Here is a 20,066-nt window from a genome sequence, read left to right as displayed (position 1 = left end):
CAGTTCTGCATTTCGCAGTTTCAAACTCAATTCTTCCCCCATAAGAATAATCGTTATTGTTTCTCAATTCATATACTACAATCTGTACTCTAATAAATGTTATTGGATTAATTTACTTTGTGTTACTTGAGTAGTGTACAGCAAAGGGTCATGGGTGGCTTGTTTACATTTTTGCACATGTAATGTATCATAGAAGTAGCTACAATATTGCCACTTGCCACCCCTCTGATGTTGCCAGGACGCTTGTGTGGGAGTGGCTGTCTGTTGCTACGAAAGGTCTCCAGGAAGTCGACGCGTCGGAAGTGGATGCGTCCTTGTATTTTCCGGACCATTTTTCCTGGCTTGTTTGCAGCAGCGTTTCTGCTGCTTGAGGAGCGTTTGGATTGGTAACTTGTCAACAGAAACATGGCTGCCTCTGCGTCGGGGAAAGCAAACCGAAACGATAACGCTTCCATGGGCAGTCAAAAATGCATCGAAGAGCACCCCGCACAGACGCGGGAGATTATCAAACCGTCTATCATGGAGCTCACCAAAGAAGTGCGGACCAATATCCTCTGCACCGTGGAAGGATGTGGCAAGATTCTACCGAACACGCCAGCCCTGAACATGCATCTGGTGAAGTCCCACAGAGTAAAGGTAGCTAGCTTGTTAGCCTCTTTGCAAGCTAACCTAAGGGGCTACTGATGTATTTCAATACGTAGTCTTTCTATTTTTCAATTCATGATACTAGGATCGCTAACTAGTTGCGCTAGCTATTTAGCGGCATGCTTATTGGAAAAACGACAAGTCATCGTGCACTGTTTGAGGCCAGTACATTGAAGTTGTCTACCTATAACTATATTGCGGATAACGTTACTTTGTAACTATTGTGTTACAATGCTTTAAGCAATGTTTCAATCATCCTAGGCTAGGATCATAGCTGTATGAGACTGATTATCCTGGCTGTTAAATTAACTAGCTTTCTTGTACTGCCTTTACATGTCTGACATACAAATATATTCTCTGTTCAAACCCACACGGTTAGATGTGCACAATAATACGATTATTGTGGATAGTCAGATTAATATAATAGTTCGTTTAAAACGTTTACATGCTTTGTAAGAACAACGTCGATTTCACTAATAATCCTGTTTACATGGACATCTGAAATTACTGTACCCCCGCACATTGACTCGGTACCGGTACAACCTGTATGTCTCATTATTGTTATTTTATTGTAACTTTTATTTTTTATTTTTTTAACTTTCGTTTATTTAGTAAATATTTTCTTAACTCTATTTCCTTAACTGCATTGTTGGTTAAGGGCTTGTAAGTAAGCATTTCACGGTAAAGTGTACATCTGTTGTATTAGGTGCATGTGACAAATAACATTATTTGATTTTGATGGGACTTTTGATAAATGCAGAAAATCGACAATCAAAATAAACGTTTACCACATTGACCATGTTATTTTAACGAATACTATTTGATTCTGAGTTAGGACATATAACGTTTGTATGTGAAAAGATGCATACTTTAAGATCTTCCTAACTCGCTTCACCAACGCATGAGGTAGGTTTGCGCTAGGGGTGCTGGCACATGCGCAGATCAAATACACCGCTGGAACGCGGATTAAACCGTTTTCATGCCTTAATTCGAAGATTGCTTAGAAAACCAGGTGTTTTAATCAGCGTATGTTTACTTCGATTAAGACCTTACGCCGATTAAGATAAGCAGAGTAAGGTGTTTACATGATTAATGACTTACTCGGCCTTCTGCCATAATCAGTTTAATATCGAATTATTAGTGTGCATGTAAACATACTTGTCTCCATGCCCGCATAGCCTAATTTTGTGTCGTATTATTGACAGAAGTGTCTGGAAATTCGAGCAATTAAAATAACTTTTAGTGAATTAATGTTTAAATGGCTGAAGAAGATGGCCTAAGCCTAGATGTGCAATGAAATCAGTCTCATCATACAACTAACCGCTAATGTCACACTGTCTTTAGCCTAAATATGAATATTGACTATAGTAAGGGAAAGTCTTGTAGACAAAGGTCCTCCTCTTGAACAGAAATGTATGCAATGTCCTCGCCAAGTCTTGCTGCCCCCGTGGGAGTCCTAGTGATTCCAGTTTCCCCCAAATGAATGCTGTTCTCTGCTGGGATCTAGCTGTCTTTTGTCTTGCTACAGACTGAGCTCTTTGTAAGAAAAGAAAAGGTGAATGTTTGAATTTGAATTAGGTCTGAAAAGCACTTCATGCTCCTCATTTCCCCACATAAGTACTAACTGTTCTCAATACTGAACCAATTCAAATGGGCCTAATGCAGGAGAATGAGAGATGGAGGAGAAAATGCATGGTGCAGCAGTTCATGAAGGAAACACAATGTCAATCTGAACAAAATGGTGTGGAGTGAGCATAGTCTTAGATGTCCATGACTGTGTGGAAGGACTGACAGTAGAGGTAACGCTACCCTTGCTTTCGAGAACCCAAGGCATTAACAAGGCATTCTGCCTTATCACCAAGGTTCTCAGCTATAAGCACCGCTTACCGGTGGGACCATGTGACTACAATCCCGACGCTCTGTTTTAACGTTTAGAAACGTCAATAATCATCACTTGTTTTCAAAACATATGGAACTTATCTTTCATATGAATGAGAAATAATCTTTCAATAAAATACATTTACTATAGCAGGTTTGCACAGATCCATACGTCTGTGTGCCTCCAGTGACGAACTACACTTCCTCTACACTTCCTCCCCAGTTACGCTTACACACAGGTGTTCGAGCACGCTAGATAGCTAGTTAGCACAGGTGGTCGCCTGTCTTCCGTAAACAGGCACTGTAACATGGAGATATGGCCGCGTGGGAACACTAACCATTTAAAGGTGTGTAGTAATTTAACCGTTTTTGTTTTTTGAAAATGATTTCTCACTGATATGAAAGATATGTTACTTATGTTTCCAAAACCGTATCGGAAGCGATGCGTGTTAACATTCAGAATGAGTGTCTGGGCTCTTAACAAAACTCCCCCGGCCAGAAGATACCTTCATAAATAGACACTAAATGTAGTTATGGGCTGACGCTACCCTACCGGAGTCATCAGGGCAGGACAGCACAGGCTGCTTTCTGTCCCTCCGCTGTTACTCACACACTGGTCAGGCATGTTCTTTTTTATTCCTCAACGCAGAAAGAGATATGATTTGGGTTATAACACTGTTGTCGCTGGACACTCACTGTGCCTTAGCTCTGCTGAACTGCCATATCACATTTGCTGGCCAACTGCTGTAACACAACAATCAATTTAATTTCACACACTTCTGAACATTACAACGCACGCTCAAATATTAGCCTATGCACTGTACTAGGCAGGCTGTAGTGTAGACTAGTCACACTTCCTGTGTAATGGCTGTGTGGAGGGTGTTAGTGAGTCACTCAACATGTTAAACTCGCAAGTTAAATACTTTTGATGACCTGACTCCTTGATGTAGCACACTGACATATTTTCAGTTTGCATTTCCTAGCTGCGATGCTGCCCAGCAGACCCTACCCAAGCTGTCTTGTAGCAGACAGAAACAAAGCTATCTCTGCCCTGCCTGCCTGTATCACCGTCTGTCAATGCACTGTGCCTGGTCTGTCTGCAGGGAAGGGACATAATAGTGTCATGGAGAGCAGCTCAGGGACTGTGCTCTGGCCTAGAACAGACAGTCTGAATGCTGCTGCAAGACGCCAGTTAGTCCATCTGCTGCTGCAAGACGCCTATGCAGAACTGTATGCCTCTGACATCGCCTGTACAATAGTATAAGAAACTGTGTCTATGTTCACTGTGAAGACAGATCATTTTAGCACTATGCATGATGTTTATGTATATTAGCCTAACTTACATCAAAATGTCTCTTTTTATAAGTACTGTACCAATGACACAGTAGATGTAGCCTACTAGGTGACCTTGGGCAGGGAAATACTGCAATGCTAATAATGATGGTTAGAAATACACAGGGGTCGATGCTGAGGTCTATCGGGGGCTTGTGAGGCCTACCAAGCTATGTCAGTGCTGTACTCTTACATAAGCATCATGCTGTTGTTCATTGAATTAATGCAATGTGCTGCTGACAGCTGCTTCGGCACGGCTATCTGGAGACTGCCAGGAGTGTGGAGTGACGAATCACACACTGTGGAAAGCACAAGCTCAATGTGCTGTTAAGCTAATTACTTTAATCTGAACCTCTTTAAAGTCATATACACTACCAATCAAAAGTTTGGACACACCTACTCATTCAAGGGTTTTTCTTTATTTTTACAATTTTTTACATTGTAGAATAATAGTGAAGACATCAAAACTATGAAATAACACATGGAATCATGTAGTAACCAAAAAAGTGTTAAACAAATCAAAATAGAGTTCAAGTCACAGACACATCTCAACATCAACTGTTCAGAAGGGACTGTGTGAATCTGGCCTTCATGGTCGAATTGCTGCAAAGAAACCACTACTAAAGGACACTAATAAGAGACCTGCTTGGGCCAAGAAACACGAACAATGGACGTTAGACCGGTGGAAATGTGTCCTTTGGTCTTGAGTCCAAATTGGTGATTTTTGGTTCCAACCGCCGTGTCTTTGTGAGACGTGGTGTGGTTGAACGGATGATCTCCGCATGTATAGTTCCCACTGTAAAGCGTGGAGGTGTTATGGTGTGGGGGTGCTTTGCTGGTGACACTGTATGTGATTTATTTAGAATTCAAGGCACACTTAACCACCATGGCTACCACAGAATGATTCTGTATGTGTTATTTCATAGTTTTGATGTCTTCACTATTATTCTACAATGTAGAAAATAGTAAAAATAAAGAAAAACCCTTGAATGAGTAGGTGTGTCCAAACTTTTGACTGATACTGTAGATGTGGACCTACCATCTGGAACACCTTTGTCTGTGTATTTGCCATTCGCATGTTTTTCTACAAAGGATAATTGGCGTGTCCATCCGCTGGAAGTTTTCATTGTAATGGTACTCTGAGAGAGAGAGAGGCTAAAATCATCACTAACTAAAGTATAACTAATGCTTAGCCTTTAGCTCTCAACGGTCTTGAGTTGTGCTGATGGCCTACCTTCCTACATGCGGTTGGTTAGCCTACTTTATATTTTAGTGCTGATAGATTACACTAAATCCTAAACCTATAGTATCACAATCTAATCATTCATCCTCTCTCTCCATAGGACGGTCTTGTCAACCCCACCATCAGGAAGGACATGAAGGGCTCCCAGAAGCTGCTCTACTGTTGTCCCATAGAGGGCTGTCCACGAGGCCCCAACAGACCCTTCTCTCAGTTCTCCCTGGTTAAACAGGTACCACATCACTACAGTCAGTTTAAGATCTGTATAATGCCAGAGAGAGCCTGACTGAAACCACCTGAGTCAGACTCATGAGGATTGTCTAATGAATTGAAAGACTGAGTCAGACATTTCCTCCTGGGTTTTCCTGCTTTGGAGCTCCCCTGAGATCCTGATGGTGGATGGGAATTGTAAATGATTGGAAAGTGTGTCTTATAATTATATCTCAATAGAGAGGCTTTTGAAGTGTAACTAGGAAATTGGAATAAGGGAATTGTACATTCCTTTACAGCTTTCTTCCAGTTCATGTAACGAGTAACTTCCTCTCATAGCCCTATGCATATTCTGTTCTTTCCAGCACTTTATGAAGATGCATGCAGAGAAGAAGCACAGGTGTTCCAAGTGCAACAACGGCTACAGCACAGAGTGGGACCTGAGGCGCCACATAGAGGACTGTGGGAGGACCTACCGCTGCACATGTGGCTGCCCTTACGCCAGCAGAGCGGCGCTACTGTCACATATCTACAGGACCGGCCACGAGGTCCCCACAGAACACAGGTATACACTCAGTGTACGAAACATAAGGAACACGTGCTCTTTCCATGACATAGACTGAGCAGGTGAATCCAAGTGAAAGCTATGATCCCTTATTGATGTCACCTGTTAAATCCACTTCAATCAGTGTAGATGAAGGGAAGGAGACAGGTTAAAGAAGGATTTGTAAGCCTTGAGACAGTTGAGACATGGATTGTGTATGTGTGCCATTCAGAGGGTGATGGGCAACACAAAATATTTAAGTGCTTTTGAACGGGGTATGGTGGTAGGTGCCAGACACACTGGTTTGTGTCAAGAACTGCAACGTTGCTGGGTTTTTCATGCTCAACAGTTTCCCATGTGTATCAAGAATGGTCCACTACCCAAAGGACATCCAGCCAACTTGACACAACTGTGCGAAGCATTGGAATCAACATGGGCCAACATCCCTGTGGAATGCTTTTGACACCTTGCCCTGACGAATTGAGGCTGTGCAACTCAATATTGGGAAGGTGTTCTAGACACTGAAACAGAGGATTTTTACAAGCCAGATGGACAGATTGAGACATGCATTGTGCAAGGAGCCAACGTTCACTTGGTAGGCTATCCTTCCTCCTTGCATATTGCAGTCACTTCCATGTGGTGTCAATGAACCGTCAGTGGGTGCTCCTAAAAGCAATAGTCTACACATGGCATTCAAATGGGTTTCTATTAGGTAAGTCTCACATTTGGGTGGACATGCTGGTGGAGGGGATTTAAAGATATTGTGGACACATGGTGGCAGAGGGGCTCAAAGTCTTCAAGTGTCATGCAGTTTATCCAGTCAACCATCATGTAATTATTCAATAACGGATCATGTTGGGACTAACACCTGCGTGCACAACGTGGCTTGAGAACAGACCTTGAATATGAAAACACAACGATTAAGTGAGAATGCTGGCACTGCACTTTGCTTTTATTAGTATTTGTCAAAGCTTTATAACTACCTACTGCTGTTTGGTCTGCTTGACATATTCTCTCCTCTGCCCTGTGTTTGCAGGTATCCACCAGTGAAAAAGCGGAAGATGGAGAGACAGATAAGTGGAGCAGAAAAAGTCAAGCCCAGTGAATTAATGTGTCAGATCATAAAAACTGACAGAGAACTTTCAGAGGGCTCCCTCCCTTCAGACAGGGTCTGCCACAACAACCCCCCAAAACACCTCCAGAAACTCCTCCTACCCAAGCCCAAAGTGGCACTGGTGAATTTCCCTGTGATGCAGCTGGCCCATCTCCCCGTCCTCCTCCCCTCCACAGAGAGCGGGGTTCTGAGGTCTGTGGTGCTGGCCGTGGACAGCCAGGGCTCCTTCAGCACCCTCCACTTCATGCCCCAGTCCATGGTGCCCCACCTGGACCCTAAGACCCTGGGCTTCAGGGGCAGCATGCCTGCCTCCCGCTCCAGTCTGGGGCCTGTCAGCATGGGGGTGCAGGTGAGTCTGGAGTCAGTGGGCTCTGGCAATGACCCAGGAGGAGTCAGGGGGAGACGTACCTCCACCAACATCCAGACAGACATCTCATACTTGTCCAGGATGCCTTTGGGGGACGGTGTGGGGATGGAGGTGTGCCCCATTGGTGAGTCATCGGTCTCATCGTGTTCTCAGACAGATATTAGTGTGAGTGCTCAGGTCCTGCTGCCGGTCAGTGTAGAGACCCAGACATTTCCCTCTAAGGCCAAAGCCACCACCACCATCGGGGCGCAGACCGACACCCATACCCACACCCTCAGCCAGCTGTCCTGCCCCTATTCCTCCCCATCCCAGTCCCCCTACATCACCAAGCAGACCCAGACCAGCCTCCCCCTGGCTGGGTCAGAAGAGAGGGCTCAGATGGACCAGGCCATCATGTGCTCAGACCTCTTCGACAGCTACTCCCTCAGCGTCTCCACACAGACGGCACTGACAGACGGACACTTCAGAACCCACGGTGTAGACGACCCCCTCTCCGGCGCCAGTAATGGTCTCTATGACGACGACAAGTCAGCAGGAGGCATGTGTTTTGGCATGCAGACAGACGATCTCCAGTCGGGCAGCATGGCGGACAACCAAACCCAGACCACCTTGGCTCTGTTCAATGACCTGGAGAACATCTTGTCGGGTCACTCTCTGTCTGGTCACCAGACGCAGACGGATTCTTCAACAGGCTGTGGATCAGGTCTGGGCTCTGTTCAGGAACAGCACACGGGCATCGACTTTGACATTGAGGAATTCCTGAACGCGGCCCACATCCAGACTCAGACGGAGGAGAGCGGGCTGGGGGCCGACACACCCCTGGAGGTCCTGGACATCCAGACCCAGACAGACTTCCTCCTTCTGGAGGGCCTGGGAAACAGTGAGGGGCCGGGCCGGAGCCAGGCCAGCGACCTGGAACTGGAGATGTTTGACACCCAGACCCAGACAGACCTCAACTTCCTGCTGAAAGCCGGAGGCCACATGCCCCTGGGCAACATTCTGCGCCAGTCCAGCTTCTCCATGAGCACAGAGTCCTCTGACACTGAGACACAGACCGACCTCCGCCAACCGCTGACACCAAACTCCAACATCCTTCCCTCTGTCTCCCAGGGCGATCAGGCCAGGCTCTTGAGCAGCACAGAGACTCAGACGGTGACCGACGCATCTTCTGAGGGCCTCGGAAACCTCTTCCTGACCAGCAACGAGACCCAGACAGTCATGGATGACTTCCTGTCAGCTGACATGGCTTGGAACATGGAGTCCCACTTCAGCTCGGTGGAGACGCAGACGTGTGAGGAGCTATTTGCTCTCTTTCAGCACTCCGAGAAGGCCAACAGCTGAATACTCCCCCACCACCTTCTCAGCCCACACAATGGGTTTCTGGTTTCCATCCAGGAGGGCCTGTCCTGGGCTCATCATCCTCTACAGTCTATGTCCCTCTACTAATGGAGGTTTAGGTGTAGAAGTGAGCCGCCTTAGAAGTCTTACAACATTCTACGGGGCATGTCTAGGATAGCATGTCCAGACATCTCCCCCCTGCTAGTTCAAAAGCACTTTATTATCAGTTCATGGATATGATTTCCCATCCTTGTTTACATGTTTATTTGCACATGTCTTACTACTTAAATATATATTTGGTCTGAAAAGCCAATTTAGTCAGTTTACAACGTTTTAAAAGTTTGAGCACTAATGTTTGCTGTAAGAGAGTATGTAATGCCTGTTGAGCCTTTCCTTAATCATATTGCTATTGAATGGCTTCCGGCAGATTTGATGTGGCATAAACGTACTAGTGAAATTCTAAGTTAGTTGCCGCACTCCCATTGTTGACATGTGATTGTGAAGTGCAGTCTTGTAGAATTGCCCTATTGTTACAGGGCCACCCACCTATAAGCTGGGTCACCGCGTTAGCAGACTAGCCTGTCATTGTCTTTGACTTATTCATTAGCTGGCTGTAAGTGTATAGCAGCACAGTGTGCTGAAGTGATACAACACTGTAGAGAAACACTATGAGGATCTAGCTACTCTCTAGTCACTGTGATTACATTGTGGTTGTGTATGTCCACCACCGCCATATACAGTGCCTTCAAAAAGTATTCACACCCCTTGACTTTTTGCACATTTTGTTGTTACAAAGTGGGATTCAATTTGATTTAATTATCATTTTTGTTGTCAGCGATCTACAAAAAATACTCTGTCAAAGTGGAACAAAAAAAATGGTATTCATGGAAAATATAACAAATATATCTTCATTAAATAAGTGTTCAACCCCTTGAGTCAATACATGTTATAATCACCTTCGATTACAACTGTGAGTCTTTCTGGATTGTGCAACATTTGTCCATTATTCTTTTCAGAATTCTTCAAGCTCTGTCAAATTGGTTGTTGATCATTGCTAGACAACCTTTTTCAGGTCTTTCCATAGATTTTCAAGTAGATTTAAGTCAAAACTGTAACTAGTCCATGCAGGAACATTCACTGTCTTCTTGGTAAGCAACTCCAGTGTAGATTTGGCCTTGTGCTTTAGGTTATTGTCCTGCTGACAGGTGAATTCATCTCCCAGTGTCTGGTGGAAAGCAGACTGAACCAGGTTTTCCTCTAGGATTATGGCTGTGCTTAGCTCCATTCCGTTTCTTTTTTTATTCTGAAAAACTCCCCAGTCCTTAATGATTACAAGCATACCCATAACATGATGCAGCCACCACTATGCTTGAATGTTTTGGAATATTTTTATTCTGTTCAGGCTTCCTTCTTTTCACTCTGTCAATTAGGTTAATATTGTGGAGTAACTACAATGTTGTTGATCCATCCTCAGTTTTCTCCTATCACAGCCATTAAACTCTAACTGTTTTAAAGTCACCATTGGCCTCATGGTGAAATACCTGTGCGGTTAGGAAGGACGCCTGTATCTTTGGAGTGACTGGGTGTATTGATACACCATCCAAAGTGTAATTAACTTCACCATGCTCAAAGAGAGATTCAATATCTGCTTTTTTTTTTTTTTTACCCATCTACCAATAGGTGCACTTTTTTGCGAGGCATTGGAAAACCTCCCTGGTCTTTGTGGTTGAATCTGTGTTTGAAATTCACTGCTCAACTGAGGGACCTTACAGATAATTTTGTGTGTGGGGGTACAGAGAATGATGTAAATGTAGTCATACAAAAAAAATCATGTTAAACACTATTGCACACAGAGTGAGTCCATGCAACTTATTATTTGACTTGTTAAGCACATTTTTACTCCTGAACTTATTTAGGCTTGCCATAACAAAGGCGTTGAATACTTACTGACTTAAAACATTTCAGCTTTTCATTTTATATGAATTTGTAAAAATGTCCTAAAACATAATTCCACTTTGACATTATGGGGTATTGTGTATAGACCGGTGACAAACAAAATTGAATCAATTTAAAATTCAGGTTGTAACACAACATTTGTTTGGGGAAAAGGGCAATGGGTGTGAATACTTTCTGAAGGCACTGTATAACAACCCCACTAAACGTTAGGGAACATTAACTGACGAAATATTACAATTTCTATCAAACTTTTCTTGAACTATCTACTCTAAAGCCTACTGTATTGGTCATAGCTAGCTTTTGTTATCATTACAATATTTTACCTCATTTGCACATGCACCCCATTCAGATTTCAAGAAACAGGCATTTGTTGTGACATTTTCACGGAATGTGAACTTTACATGAGCTCTCCAAGTTGTGAGTATTTCCCCATGTTCGATTTTGTTACGTTGGTGCCTTAAAGTATTTTTCATTATGTATTTTTTTGTTTTCATTGGGCAGTGATGCACTAAGCAGCTTTTAAGAGGTAGGAAGAAGTTCAGGATCAAAATGTATTTAACATTTAAATTATATTTATTTGTGGAGGGTGTATTGGAAGAATACTTCAAATACTTGAGTATCTTTAATTTGCATGTTGAGTACATTTTCTGTACCACTACTTTCAAAAACATTTGGTTGCATGATGTTAGAATGCCTTCTATGAGTTGTATTTGGAAAAAGCTGTTTTGTGTTACGCATCTAGGTTCTAAGAATGCTATGCAGTATTTTGTCCAAGGCAGCATTCGCCCTACTGTGGTACACTATCAATATGTATAGAATTGTACCCAGAAACTGCAGATTGTAGCCTACATGACACTGTGCCCATACTACACAACATGGCTTAGTTTTTGCACCTTAAAGTAATCGAAACAGGACCGTTTCATTCCAGTTTATAACAGACTTTCATACTCGACCACTACATTTCATAACAATGTATTGTACTGTACTATGCTGTACTGAATACACTACTATTTAATTTATCGTTCTTGAACTTGATTATAATAGCGCTGAGGGAAAAACTGCCTTGCTTAAAAAACTACATGGCAGGGTTGGAGTCAATTCCATTTTAATTCTAGGCAATTGAGAAAGTAAACCAAATTACAATTACAATCTTTCCTCATTGAAGATAATTGGAATTTCAGTGTACTTCCTGAATTGAAATGGAATTGACCCCAACCCATGGTACATGGGGGTGTCAACTTCAGCGCTTCGGTTTTTCTCAGTAGGGAGTGCATGCAGTCTTTGGTGCCAAGATAATCGATTTCAGTTGCATTTCTGTTTGTAGCCTTATCTGTTGTATTTCAGTTGCCTGAATGTATAGAGGGTTAAAGGTTGCCTCTCGCTGTTTGTTTTGTTGTTGATGATATGCAGCAGACGCTCATAATAAACTCTTCAAAAAGGGTTGAGGTAGTAGCTGGTTGTTTGTACTAGCTTAGTCTTAGTTCACTTCAAATCAAAGGACAGGAATGCAGTGCTGTATAAAGCCAAGTCAAATATTTTATTAATGATTAAAGCACAGGCTACTTTTGACTTACAACACCATCCTCTACATTGCACACTCAACGTGCAATTTTTTTGGTAAACGTCAGTCAGTTTTCACCTGGGTTGTATGGCAGTACAAGTTAGTTTACTATGTACGTGTATTATGCTCAGTCCGTTTGAATACAATATTGTAATTTGGACTATGATACTAATTCCTCCCCCAACACACCTATGCTGTCACAGACCCTCAGAATCACAGTGTGGGTCACATCTAGCATGTAATTCAATAGGCTACCAATGACATCTTCGCATGGGTTGGTACACTACAATCACTGACTGCTCATTCCATTAGAGTGCAATAGCACTAGCATGCTTTGGCAATGGCTCAGAGCATGTTTTGTCATACTGAGGAGCACCGAGGGGTTGTGACAAGAATAATGTCTGCAGTGTAACATTCAGGAATCCAAGAAACCGACCTAGAGCTCAGCATTGTAGAGGAGGAGCACAATTGCTGGGAAACTAAAAGCTCAAGCGTGAGCACCACAATAAAAGCACATGCAAAATGTAGAACTAAACGCTGCCATCACGCATACATATTCATTCATAGTCCCCTGTAGCTCAGTTGGTAGAGCATGGCGCTTGCAACGCCAGGGTTGTGGGTTCGTTTCCCACGGGGGGCCAGTATGAAAATGTATGCACTCACTAACTGTAAGTCGCTCTGGATAAGAGCGTCTGCTAAATGACAAAAAATGTCAAATGTAAATTCATCACTCCATTTAAAATTATTAACTTCATATGTCCAGGTGCGTGGAGTGTTTGTAATTAAGGCATGCTCATGTAACAGTTAATGGATTTCACTCTGAATAATCAGTGGTAAGAAATTAGCATAACATGTCTGCACAATGTATTCTAGTAATCTGGACTACTTTGCATTGCTGATGTTAGATTGCATATTATCACAGTGATGATGGACCAAATCCTACCTTTTGATACGCATGTAACACATGAATAAACTGGTTATACAATGAGACTGAGTTGGTATAGCCTATAAATCACATAGAACTAACAGCAATCTGTAAACTCATATGTCAATTCCATGTAGTGTAAAACAACCAAGTTGAATTCATCACAGCTTTTTTTAATACAGTCATCGGTGTCATGTAAAAGATATGAAGATATCTCACAGAAAGCTTCCTTTTAATCACAAACCCACAAAGACTGAGCATTTGGGATGGGAAAGAGTATGGAGTGCAAAGTAACAGTCTCTGTTCAGAGTAGTCTCTGTGCAGAGGCTGGGATGGGCACCCTGGTTCCAAACAGAATGGGCAGCTGGGGCTCTGCCCGTTTCAGGCTCTTGGTCTTCCGTCCAAAGTAGAGTCTATGAGCACTGCTGGTCCGGGGATCCTGTCTGAGGTGTCTGCCCAGGGGGTAGGTGGCGCGGGCTAGAGGCTCTGCCAGTGTGCTGAGGGGCATGTCACATCTCTTGGGGACGGGGATGCTGAAAGCAGACAACAGGTGGTGGCTCTGCTTAGACGGCCAGTACTTAGAGGTGAGGGATCCCTGGTAGGTGTCCTTGGGCAGCCTGTCTTTGTCTGGGACAGCGTCTGCTGCTCTCGTTTCCTCTACTCTCTCCACACTTCCGCTCTCCCCGGCAGGTGTGACACCATCTGACCCAGCCTCTGCCGTCTCCCCGTCTGAGGCGCTGCGTCCCGGGCCGGCCTCCCCCCTCCGGAGCTGGCTGGTGACCCTAGGGTGTCCGGGCTGGGAGGCCTTCACGGGCGGTAGGACGGCAAAGCTGTTGATGATCAGCGTCATGGGACACTCTGAAGCTGAGTGGTGGTGGCCCTGGGAGGGGGCCGATCCCAGCAGTGAGTCACTGATCTCACACACCTCAGCCTTGTCCTCCACCATCTTGTCTCGGAGTGTCAGTTGCTGTGTGGCTTTCTGAAGGTCCCTGAAGGACTCTGGTGGGGACTCCTCTGAAGAGACGCTAGAGGTATGACTGTAGGGTCTGTTCAGGAAGTCTCCCAGGGTTGTGGGGGGGGGTTTCTCCCATTGGTCCAGGGAGGAATCACAGAAGGACTCAGGGGAGTGGGTTAAGCTGGACTCTGAGTAAGGGGGGTCCGAGAGCTTCACGAGGTCCACACACAGGTGGCGGTGGTGGTCTGTGTCTCCAGACTTGACCCTCTTTCCTCTCCTCTGGGTCTGAACCAGGCAGCCAAGTGGAGTAGTTCTGCCCCAGCCCTGGATCTGTCTCAACAACAAACACAACAGCATTAAGGGAAACGTAATTATATTTTAATCAGTGTATCGCAATTTAGAGAAAATTAGGTTTCACCTTTTAAGATGATTTCTGAGATTAAATGTAGTTATAAACAGTGAATAAACATACTGACACTGTTTCACTTTTTCTTAACTCACATGAAATGGAAGTGTGTATCTGGTGCCTATGCAATAACTTGACACTGGCTGAATATCACTCACAATCTAGCCAAAAATAAAACCGCAGTGTATTACTCACAGCTTCCTCCCATCCGGAGAGACAGAGAAACTCAAATGGCTCCTGCTCTTTGGATGAGGTATCCTCGCTGATATCCAAAAGGGCATCGACATGGCCTCTGTTGGGTAGTTGGCAGCTCTGGTCCCATCCTGTGTACTCGACTGCCACACTTCTGTCTTCAGCCACTTCTACAGGCGCCTGGTCCCATTCCTTGAATATGTCCATTCTAAGACGAGCCTTTCAGGGTGAAATCTGTTGAGAGTGAAAAAAGGATCTCTAATTAGACACTCATTATTACTGTCCATTTTTAGGCTCGCTGATAAGAGAGGAGATGCATGTACACAAACAGCAAGCAAGCTATACGTCATTGTAAGCATTGTAAAACTATTTGTAAGATATCTGAAGACCTGTAACCTTTAACGTTAACTTTATGACATGTTAACTCAGTTTACAAACCCTGTCCATAAAATTTATTATTGAACATTTTAGCTAGCTAGCAAGAGAACCTCGCATTTCTGCCTAGCTAGCTACTAACGGTAATGTTAGGTAAACTAGCAACGTAAGTAGGAAGCTTGTTCTAACGTTAGCTGAAGCCAGAAGCAAGGCTGTAAAAGAGACAACTTACCATTAAAGGGGGTCGAGTTCGACATTGGCTCCTTGATGTTTTTACATTCAACTTAATAGGCAGTAACATAGAATAGTCATCAAATATTTATTACAGTTTTGCAGCTCACAGGAGACGACCCCAAACAAAGTCAAAGATGTGCTAGGCACACGAAGTGTTTGGAGTGGAGATAGAACGCCGTTGCCATGACAACTCCGCTACAATAGGGCGCCCATAAGTGACGTATGGAAAAAAGAGGGAAAATGGGAGGGGGGCTTGAGAAAGCAAGTTGCAGTTGATGTAACAATTTCTACACCTGGATTTGTTGCTTGTTACAATTCGTGATTTGCATCATGGTGTCCACTATGTTGCTGACTATTTCATTCAATAGCTATAATTAGGACTAACCCTATAATTTCTGTAATCTATAGTAATATATCCTATACAATATGATTTAAAATAGCCCAGAATAACATTATTATAATATGAATAGTATAACATAAGGCTATAAGATAGTTGGCAGGGGCACATATGAATTTGATCAGTACTTGACTTGGACTGAAATAGGTTCCAGTACTCATTTTGGGATATAGGATTTGATACCAGCAACCCTCCTTTTGCCAGCTCACTTCGCACCAGATTTTTTTGCCAGGTCAGACCCGGGATTCGAACTCCCCCTCAACTCTCCGATTGCGGGCACTCCTCTCTAACCACTAGGCTACCTGGCGCCCCTCATGGACAGAGCTATAGATTAAACGACTGACCATCCATGATATCAATGTTATAGTTTTAACCATGTTTTGAGGCTATACAGTGTTTGTTTACATTTGCATTGTTTACAAACATTGGAGTAAACCAACCTTATATTTTGGGTTCTGATCGGGTACGACAGTTGAACTAAGCTCATGAGGCATTTATAAGTTATATTCTTCAAGAATCAATTGGTATATATTATTAATTAAGTCCCAAAATGTATATAACAACTTAAAGATTATAGCTTTAAAAAACAGCTGATTTAATAGGTTACTCTTGATATCTATTTTAGAAGAAATGTTTATGACAGTTATCTGCTTATTGCTTCTAAAAGAGGAAGCTGTGCGTTTTTTGCTCATGGTTGAAATGAGATTGCCACATCGCTCCGGCCAAACGCCACGCCCACTAACGTTTCTTCTCCATGAAGCAATCCATACAGCAGCGGAATAAAATTCAGGATGAGTCGTTAGGCAAGAAATGAGACGTGCTATTCGGCACGTTGTGGTCCAGCCAGGGACAAACCTTGTGACTATAATTTCATGCCTCTCACTGGGTCCACCTAGCTCTGTGCAGTTTTATGTGCACTGTAATCTCAGCCCTTGACTGGGGCATGCTGCTGGAAAATGTGCACAGTGATAAGGGAATCCCATATTTCATATTCTTTAATAATGAACGAATTTGTATGCCTGTGAATGAAATATAAAGTGACGTTAGGGAGGCATGTTTGGTATTTGTTGTTCTAGCTGCACTTGCAGCAGCTTGGCTTATTGGTTCAGAAATGCGCAGTGTCACAGTCTGACGTGGTACCACGGCGTTTATCCGTGTGTTTTTCTCTTACACCTAACGGCGTGTTCCTTTTCTCCGTGCCTCTGATCACGACGACTTCGACTGAAGACCAGCGACTCTCCCGCTTTATGGAAACCGAGGCTGTGCGTTCTGTCGTGGTCATGCTGCCTCCCAAGAACTGCCTCCCGAGGAACTACAGCTGCATAGCTGGATTGTTCGGGAGCTTGGCAGCAGACCCGAGACTAGAAGACGTGGAGGGGATGGAGCTGAACGGAACATGCGAGCCCATCGAGATGCACCATGTGGTGGATGAGAGACCAAGAGGCCGGGAATCCTTCCTCAAACCCCCGCAGAGTCCGAACCTGCGCCGGAGGTGCACGTCTCTGCCGACCCCCATAGAGAGAGCGAAACTTGAGATCTCCCGCAGCCGGAGTCCCTGCAGCCAGAAAAAGGTCCGTTTCGCCGACTCTCTGGGTCTGGAGCTCACCTCTGTGAAGCACTTCAATGACACAGACATGCCCAATGTGCCGGAGCGCATAATGGCCACATTCGACAGGGGTCCCCTCCATCTGAATCCCTTTGATAAGTTCCCCAGGGCACCTACCACCCAGTCAATTTTTATGGAGATGCAATTCAAGAACCCCGGGACCCTACCAGGCTTTACTGAGAAAGTGAAAGAAGTGAAAGTGTTGTTGGAGTGTGCTGAAGCCGACGAGTTCAGTCTGTCTGGCGTCGTGCGGGTTTTGAACATGGCTTTCGAGAAAAGTGTCTATTTGAGGTTCTCAATCAACAACTGGATAACCTTCATGGACAGTCTGGCATCATATATCCCAGAATCAAGCGACGGCGTGACAGACAAATTCTCCTTTAAGATAATCACCCCAACGACATTTCTGGAGAGTGGAGGCACATTGCAGTTTGCCATTAGATACTGCGTTGGTGGAGATGAGTATTGGGACAATAATAACGGGGTCAACTACAAAGTGCGACGCCACAGGTTTAAGATTTCCCCACCCCGTGAGTGGGAGGATGGCTGGATTCACTTCATCTAACCTGCATGCGCCCTTTGGCGTTCTCACCAGCGCACTGTGTGTATAAAGCGCGCAATCTCTCCACGGGCACCGCTTTACCATAATGAAGAATAGCCCTAGCCTAGGCTATAGCCTCTACACATTGTGTTAATGATCCAACTGCCGTGTCCAGCTGTACACTCAGTCATTCTTGACATTGTTTGGGATATGTTTTTTTTTCTTCACCACTGTCACATTGCTTTTGTTTCATGTCATTATGTTTGACAGGGATTAAGAAAGACAAGCCCTTTATTAGGAGGTGAATCTGCTATATGATCATTTGCCTTGGTGTGGGGGCTTTGTACAGTCCTGTGCCCTTTGGTGGGGCACGACCATACCCTTATGTAATGCAGGGACACGTGCCATTGAAAACGTGCCAGGAATATAACCCGTTTAAGCATCACTGTCCCTCACTAAAACGCAGCGATGTTCGCCACTTTTGACTATTTTATTTAACATCTTGTGCGATGTCTTAACTGTCAACGAATGCTTTTAAGACACTGGGGGAAATGGTTATGAAAAATACAAAGACAGCCCATCTTCTCTTTGTTAATTTCAGATAGCAAGGGACTGTGCTCACGTCGCCTGTGCACCTAATCATACCGTCTTTCAGTCCAATTCTCTCTCATCTGAAAACTCCACCGGATGGGACAGCTCAGAGGCTCAGTAACACCAATATTCGCGCTGGATAAACAAAGGAAATATCAAATTGCCATTTGTTTGACCAATTCCTCATCTTTTCATCTTCTTGGATATGCCTTATAATAACCCTTAGAAGTAACGGGGACCGCTGCTGTGCTTTTATCCTGATCAATATTGGGTGTATTCAGTTTTATAGCTATTACAACACGAATATTTCAATGTTGGGAAATAATTAATACTCTCTATAGCAATGCTCAACGAGATGATGTTTGACAAAGGAAATCATCCCACGAGCCTTGTTCGCTGGTTATAAATGCATCAGAAAACGATTTTCCAGAGGAGGCAAACCAATAGCAGTAGAGTAGACTGTGGAGCCATACAGTCTAGCAGTAGGCTAGTAGGATGATCTGGTATGACCCCCAAACATATAACATAATACTATGTGGATCTTTACCACTCTCAAATGCCAAATAATGCATATACTATATGCATTAGGTTAAACACGCGGGCAAAGAAAAACTATTATACAGAAAAACTATTATACAGAAAAACTATTATACAGAATATTTTGTACAGGATCTTATGATAGATTTTTCTCTGCAGTGCAGTCTGCATGTGTCTAATTGATTTCCAGCACCACTAATCACAGATCTGCCTAAACTTAATGGCATGACAGTTTATATTTTACAGCATTCCTGTTGTGACACTCTTGATCTCAACCAGTCACAATAATTCACCAGGTGTCTTGTTGTAAACAATAGTTGAGGATAGCTCCAGTCCTAAGGTCCACTGCAGAGTCAGTCACCCTGCCTCATCTACCTTCTTCAAGTTGAGCTATAATGACAAAATCCACACAGATATCACTCCATTTTATAACTGTTATTACACAATGACAACTTACAGAGACAGATACTGCTGGACTTTTGTTTATGTTCCTTGTTGGACTTGAAATGCAACGGTTGCTGTTGAAAATTATATATTTACCTCAGATCGTTTCTAGAGTGCGGACCTGACGATCTTCCAAAAAATCCAGGTTTTTCTCCTTTTATTCAGGTTGAACAAAACAAAACATTATTTTTTTATGAAATACACTAGAACCAAAATAGTCAAACTCATGGCATTTTTAAAACACATCCAGTCCAGTAAAACAGTAGCGTTTCATTGTCAGTATTTTGTAAATAACTTCCACTGTGCAGTGTTGTCTTTTGAGGTAGTACTATTACACTGGTGATCTAAACTGCTTTTACTGATTTCAAAGCTGCAATGTTAGACTTGGCTGATGATATAGAAAAGAACAGTGTTTGTTTGGTAGGACTACATATTGTACAGTTGATACTATAGCACTGGTGCTTCATGCTGAACTCGTTTGTTGGCACATTGGCATCACAAACAGTGCCTTTGGAAAGTATTCAGACCACTTTACTTTTTCCACATTTTGTTACGTTACAGCCTTAATCTAAAATGGATTAAATAAAAACATTTCCTCAGCAATCTACACACAATACCTCATAATGACAAAGTGAAAACAGGTTTTTCGAAACATATAGACATTTATTAAAACAAAAA

At 43.5% G+C, this 20,066-nt stretch overlaps 3 protein-coding genes across 3 annotated transcripts; 2 read left to right on the top strand and 1 right to left on the bottom strand.

Moving 5' to 3' along the window:
* The first annotated feature begins 259 nt into the window (after positions 1-259).
* LOC121575679 (ATM interactor-like) lies at positions 260-9,664 on the top strand. The gene is made up of 4 exons (XM_041888941.2): positions 260-636; positions 5,199-5,327; positions 5,671-5,870; positions 6,886-9,664. The coding sequence occupies exons 1-4, from the start codon at positions 406-408 to the stop codon at positions 8,669-8,671; spliced, it is 2,346 nt and encodes a 781-aa protein (XP_041744875.1). The 5' UTR covers positions 260-405; the 3' UTR covers positions 8,672-9,664.
* A 3,598-nt stretch (positions 9,665-13,262) lies between these two features.
* On the bottom strand, positions 13,263-15,552 carry si:ch73-103b9.2 (uncharacterized protein LOC100150067 homolog). The gene is made up of 3 exons (XM_045214913.1): positions 15,271-15,552; positions 14,667-14,897; positions 13,263-14,395 (listed from the first exon to the last, which is right to left on the bottom strand). Exons 2-3 carry the CDS (start codon positions 14,868-14,870, stop codon positions 13,415-13,417), a joined length of 1,185 nt encoding a protein of 394 aa, XP_045070848.1. The 5' UTR covers positions 14,871-14,897; positions 15,271-15,552; the 3' UTR covers positions 13,263-13,414.
* A 1,364-nt stretch (positions 15,553-16,916) lies between these two features.
* Positions 16,917-17,840, top strand: LOC121574683 (protein phosphatase 1 regulatory subunit 3E). The gene has a single exon (XM_041887221.2). The coding sequence runs from the start codon at positions 16,917-16,919 to the stop codon at positions 17,838-17,840; it is 924 nt and encodes a 307-aa protein (XP_041743155.2).
* Positions 17,841-20,066: the final 2,226 nt, after the last annotated feature.

Source organism: Coregonus clupeaformis, unplaced genomic scaffold (assembly GCF_020615455.1).
Source record: "Coregonus clupeaformis isolate EN_2021a unplaced genomic scaffold, ASM2061545v1 scaf0336, whole genome shotgun sequence".
In the NCBI taxonomy this organism is placed as follows: domain Eukaryota; kingdom Metazoa; phylum Chordata; class Actinopteri; order Salmoniformes; family Salmonidae; genus Coregonus; species Coregonus clupeaformis.
The sequence above is the reverse complement of the archived record's forward strand: the minus strand, read 5'-3'. Positions and strand labels throughout refer to the sequence as shown.